Below are 6,000 nucleotides of genomic sequence, written 5' to 3'. Positions count from 1 at the left end.
GTTGGTATGTACATTTTATAATGGGCTTAGAAAATTAAGGTTAAGAATTTGATCATTAACATGAAAACTCCGATTTTTAAGTTCAGATTATATGATTTTTGTGAATTATAATAACTAAGCAAAATATCTAAGTTATTCTTTAAAAAATACTTTTTAAGTTTCAAAAGAAATATGTGTTGTTTTTCTTAAGTTGAAAGTACACTGAAAAAGTGTCCTTCCACCCTTTCCAGTCCAATTCCCTTAGGGGCAGACACTGCGAATGGTTTCCTTGGTGGCATTCCAGACCTTTTACTCAACATATCTCTACCCCCACCCACCCACACACTCATATATACAAATACACATTTTATGACTCATCAAGTATATATAGCATACATAATATAAATGCATGCATATTTATATGGCTATAAATATTATACACACACCCAAAGGCACATTTTTTAATTTTTTTTATTTTTATTTTTTGTACTTTTTTTATTTAACACAATCAGGACTTTTTTTTTTTAAGATTATTTATTTATTTATTTATTTATTTATTTATTTATTTATTCATAGAGACACACACAGAGAGAGAGGCAGAGACACAGCCAGAGGGAGAAGCAGGCTCCATGCAGGGAGCCTGACTTGGGACTCCATCCTGGGTCTCCAGGACCACACCCTGGGCTGAAGGCGGCGCTAAACCGCTGAGCCACCCGGGCTGCCCCACAATCAGGACTTGCATTAACCACTAACATTGTGCATTTTTTCATTTATATATACAAATTCCCATGTTAGTACATATATATTCGCAAATAAGTCATGTTTTAAATACCTCTTTAAATAATAAAAGCCAAATAGACTACTTCATGTACATTATTCAAGAATTAGAAAAATAGGGTACTCTAAGAAAATGATAATGGCATAATAAATCTGTCAGTTCTCAAACATTACAACAGGTAGGGACATTCTAACCTGAACATTTTCTTTTTTTTTTTTTAACCTGAACATTTTCAATGGACTCTCACAAGAAGAAAAAATGATCCAAGCTGTCTTAATACTTGTATTAATATGAAACTTTTCCAGTTGCTTTCTTTTAAGATATTGAAAACTTTTATTCACACACAGTACCACCTTCAAAAGTTGCCAAAGAGCACATGTAGTTAAAAAAATCCCCCTTTCCTTCCAGCTCTCTAGCCACATGAGTTTTCTCCCAACAGGCAACTGTTAACCAGATTCCTATATTCTAAAGATATTTAAGATTCTGTACATTTAAAATAAGAAAATATCAAAAAAGCAATATCATATCTCCCAATATCTAGCACTTGAGAGCAATTTTTACCACAGTTTGACTTCTCTACTCAAATGAGAAAGAAAGGATAGACATAAGCCACAAAGTCAAAAAGCTTCTTTGGGAGCCTGGGATGATGACAAGATAGGTAATCAATAAGATGATAATCAAAAATCAAAGGAGAAAGACCCTTGAGAAAACTTAACCAAGTTCCTTTCATAAAAAAACTTTCTTAAAAAAAAAGAAAAAGAAAATTTCCATGACAATGTAGCAAAAGTCAAAGATTATCCTATTTCAAATAACCAGCCCCCAAATCAATATTTGATTCAAATTTTTTTTTTTGTTCTAAGACTTATCACAGTTACAGTTTTATCTACGCTAAATTTTATGAAATTTAAAACAAACTTCTTTGATGGTTTTACATTTTGGTTACAAGATAAATTCCAAAGTAAATGGCTGAAGGTACTGGGACATTAAGTTGTTATTTTAAGTATATTCACTTTATCTGGGCCTTTTAAGGCCCAATTATCACTCTTTTTTTTACCCTTGTTTCCCTTAAAGAACAACTTTGATACAAAGTTAGAGGTGAATTTTTCAATTCAACTAACTGAAAGATTAGTTTTACATTTCTGTTAGTAAAAAGAAAGCCAGGGAGTCAATATAGTTTAATTCAAAAATACCTTTATTTCAATGGCAAAAAAGTATTAAATCTTACTATACTAGTTTGAATTATGTTTTTTCTTACAACAGTAAACATATCTTAAGTAGCAACTCATAAAATATATATTAAAATAGGCCCTCCAGCCTATGTAAGATAAAATATGAATGTGGGTTAATAATATGAACGAATGTCTAATAAATTACTACAAAAACAAAGTTTTAGAATGTTAGCTCTTCACATTCCACATAGAACTTCCAGTGTTGATCCATTATATGGCATGGGAGAAATTCTTGATCACTGATTAACAGTACTTCATTTATTTGTAGATAAGGTGGGATGCTTTGCATTGACTCTCTGGATGTTCCTGTTTAAAGGAGTGTCAACAAATTAAAAAACAGTCTTTAAAAAAAATAATATTTAAATTTACTTATCACAAATCCTAGACCCTCATCAAGCCTATGAGCACACAAAAGACATGAACAGAAATTTCACCAAAGATGACCTACACATGGCCAACAAGCACATGAGAAAATGCTCTGCATCCCTTGCCATCAGGGAAATACAAATCCAAACCATAATGAGATCCCACTTCACACCAGTGAGAAGGGTGAAAATTAACAAGACAGGAAACCACAACTGTTGGAGAGGATGTGGAGGAAGGGGAACCCTCTTGCACTGTTGGTAGGAATGTGAACTGGTGCAGCCACTCTGGAAAACTGCGTGGAGGTTCCTCAAAGAATTAGAAATATATCTGCCCTATGACCCAGCAATTGCACTGCTGGGGATTTACCCCAAAGATACAGATGCAGTGAAACGCCGGGACACCTGCACCCTGATGTTTATAGCAGCAATGTCCACAATAGCCAAACTATGGAAGGAGCCTCAGTGTCCATCGACAGATGAATGGATAAAGAAGATGTGGTCTATGTATACAATGGATTATTCCTCAGCCATCAGAAAGGACGAACACCCACCATTTGCTTTGACGTGGATGGAACTGGAGGGTATTATGCTGAGTGAAGTAAGTCAACTGGAGGACAATCATCATATGGTTTCACTCATACGGGGAATATAAGAAATAGTGAAAGGGATTATAGGGGAAAGGAGGGGAAGTGAGTGGGAAATATCAGAGAGGGAGACAAACCATGAGAGACTCCTAACTCTGGGAAACAAATAAGGGGTAGTAGAAGGGGAGGTGGGCGGGAGGATGGGGTGACTGGGTGATGGGCACTGAGGGGGGCACTTGACAGGATGAGCACTGGGTGTTATACTATATGTTGACAAATTGAACTCTAATAAAAAAATACAAAAAAAATTAAAAGAGCTAGAGCATGATATGCAACAAAACAAAACAAAAACAAAAAAAGTCTATGAACACACAATGGGATTTTGGACCAAGTCATAATTCACTCCATTTTCTATACCCAAGATAAAGCTGTAAACCAGCATTGGCTTATCTTGGGAAAAAGAAGTTTGCTTGCCGTCTAAACCAACCAATGCCAAAAAAAGATGACTGAAGTTTCTGAGGGTAGTTGTACAAACTCCTCTGTCTCAATTTTCAGTAAACTGAGAATAAAGCAGTTGTGAAGAATAAGTGAGAAGTTGCTGTGAAATGACTGGCTACTGGCTAACATATAGCAAACATTAAATAAATAGAAGCTACTATTATTATCATTATTTCTTAATGAAAATAGTATTAGCCTGGAAGATGGATAATCAATTTTTCTAGGCCACACAAACTTGTGTGATCTCAGGCAAGTGACATGGCTTCTTCCACCCACTACAACTAGAAAAACAGCCATATATGTGAACTTTTGGCTCTTCTTGTGCTCCTTGTCCCCAACAAGCACTGCAACAGCTAACAAACCATTATGCTCATGCAAGAAGTAGAGAGAAATACATCTTTCTCAAGTAATATCACCAAATGTTAGATATTCCTTAAACTGAACTGCAAGATTCATCACTAGGCAAAAAAAAAAAAAAAAAAAAAAAAGGCAACTATTCATGTTATCTACTTGCCTAAATTAGCACTTCAAAATGACAAGCTAACTAGGTTGGTTAAAAATAATTTTAACTTTCACTTTTCTTTTTCCTCTAATTCTTTTTAAAATTTCTCTTTATAGACCAAAAAGCAAAAATAATCAGATTCATTATTTTAACTGAGAGTTCACTTAAGAAACATCACTAACCTATGAACTCTTTTCATTCAACCCATTTTACCTCTCCGGCTCTGTATCATCATCTGTAAAATAGGTCCAAGACTAGACGATATATGTTTCACTTCTAACTCTTTAAATGTTTGAACTCAGACTTCCAGAAGTTATTCTCACAAACTAAGCATTCTTCATTTCATTAAGATTATGGAATGAAACTGCTTACTCTATAATAAATGGAAATGAACATATTTATGCACATATTCTTAGTCTGAACAAGAAGTATAAATCCAATCAAAGGGAAAATGATGAGGAATTATTTTAATAGATTGTAAAAACACATCTGCTGTAGTTATACTGAGGAAAAATTCAATTATGGCTATTAAAGACAAAGTTCGAAGCTGTTTTAAAATAAAAGGATTCTAAAGGATAATATGGTAGTAGAGTATTAGATGATTTGATATTCAAAAGTAAATTAATAGTTTGAGACAGATTTACTTTGATAAGATCAAAGCTATCTGTGAAAACTGTACTGACGTGAAGAAACACCCCTGGACATTATAAGTTTAAAACTATTTAAGCCCTCTTTCTTTGTGGGAAAATAAATTTAATAGGTAGTTTCTTAAGCTGAATTAGGCCGGAGATGCTTATTAATTTTAAGTGTAAACTGTTCATGTTTTTTCTGCTTTCTTTGTACAGACATGAACTCTGGAGTTTTACTAGTTAAGAAGCTCCTCAGTGGCCTAATGTATGTAAAATAATCTGGCAGGAGATCTGGCACATGGCAGGTGCACAACAGAAAATTAGTTTTCTTCTCTTTTCCTCCCCTATCAGCATCCTCCAGTTTATGAATTAGGTCAAAGTTAATCATGATACCAGGATGAAAAAATTATGATTAAAGTCATGAAAAACAATCAAGAATCGTAAACAGGAGCCGAAATAAACACCTTCTGGTCTGTTATCAGGCACCCATCTTCCTTAGGTGTTTAAGTTTGAAGTTCTTAACCACATAAAACAGAAGCACCTGCAAATGTTTGTGCTCTATTACACATGCTTTTACAGAGCAATGAAGCACAGTATCAGCACCAAAATGAAGAAAACTCTTTCTTTAAAGTCATTTATTTGCAATGTATTATCAGTAGGTCCAGGACAGGTTTTATTAAAAACAAGAGTCTATTTTTTTCTGAAGAAGCATGTTCGATTTTCAAATGAAGAAATAATGTTAGGTTCCCTTGAAATAAAATGACATATTTAATATGCATTAAATGATGACTTGGGAAAAGAAAGAACTTCAGGAGATACTTTTTTTTTTCTTAGATGAATACATTTGGCATAATGTGTTTTCAGTGTGCTATCTAATACTATAGTGATAGGTAACATAGATATATATAAAATTGGCTTTTTGGGTAAATAATGAAATGTCATCTACCTTAACAGATTCTTTTTAAAGAACTGCAGGAAAGGTTGATATATCTGTATTCAGTGATTACAAATTATGTAGAATTTTGGGAATGTTCATTTTTTCCTTCCAATTTACTCTGAAATATCAATGAAGATTCCCTCAATAACACAGAAGAGAAACTATAGACAAGGAGGCAGAGGAGGAAGGCTTGGGAGAAAGTTATGAATTTTCAAGGGAAAATATACCAGAGATTCACTCCATTTTATAGCTTCTAAAGACCTTAGGGATAGATACTTCAGGAATTCATCAACAGAATTTCATTTTTAAAGGCTGGGGTTTCTATGTTTAAAACCTTTAATTAGAAATAACATATGCCTTCAAATGTATTAATATACTACATCCTAACACTCTAGAGTCCACCAATACATTAATCTGAGTTACCAATTTAACTAGTCTTTGTGCAAGACTAGGAATAAAGTTCTTCCATAACCTCTGATTCATTGAAGAAAGTCTTAAA

At 33.7% G+C, this 6,000-nt stretch overlaps 1 protein-coding gene across 9 annotated transcripts in view; it reads right to left on the bottom strand.

Moving 5' to 3' along the window:
• Window positions 1-1,931: 1,931 nt before the first annotated feature.
• Window positions 1,932-6,000, bottom strand: part of ANKRD31 (ankyrin repeat domain 31) — a 119,181-nt gene continuing 115,112 nt past the window's right edge. For 7 of the 9 annotated variants that reach the window (XM_038532543.1, XM_038532546.1, XM_038532544.1 and 4 more), the window contains one exon: window positions 1,932-2,292. In XM_038532543.1, the coding sequence (XP_038388471.1) occupies window positions 2,147-2,292 (146 nt within the window). In that variant the 3' untranslated portion in view covers window positions 1,932-2,146. Of the gene's footprint in view, window positions 2,293-4,117; window positions 4,309-6,000 lie in introns of all 9 variants that reach the window. The other 2 variants (XR_005356884.1, XR_005356885.1) reach the window with 2 other exon arrangements.

Source organism: Canis lupus, chromosome 3 (genome assembly GCF_011100685.1).
Source record: "Canis lupus familiaris isolate Mischka breed German Shepherd chromosome 3, alternate assembly UU_Cfam_GSD_1.0, whole genome shotgun sequence".
In the NCBI taxonomy this organism is placed as follows: Eukaryota; Metazoa; Chordata; class Mammalia; order Carnivora; family Canidae; genus Canis; species Canis lupus.
This window is presented reverse-complemented; position numbering and strand designations above follow the sequence as displayed.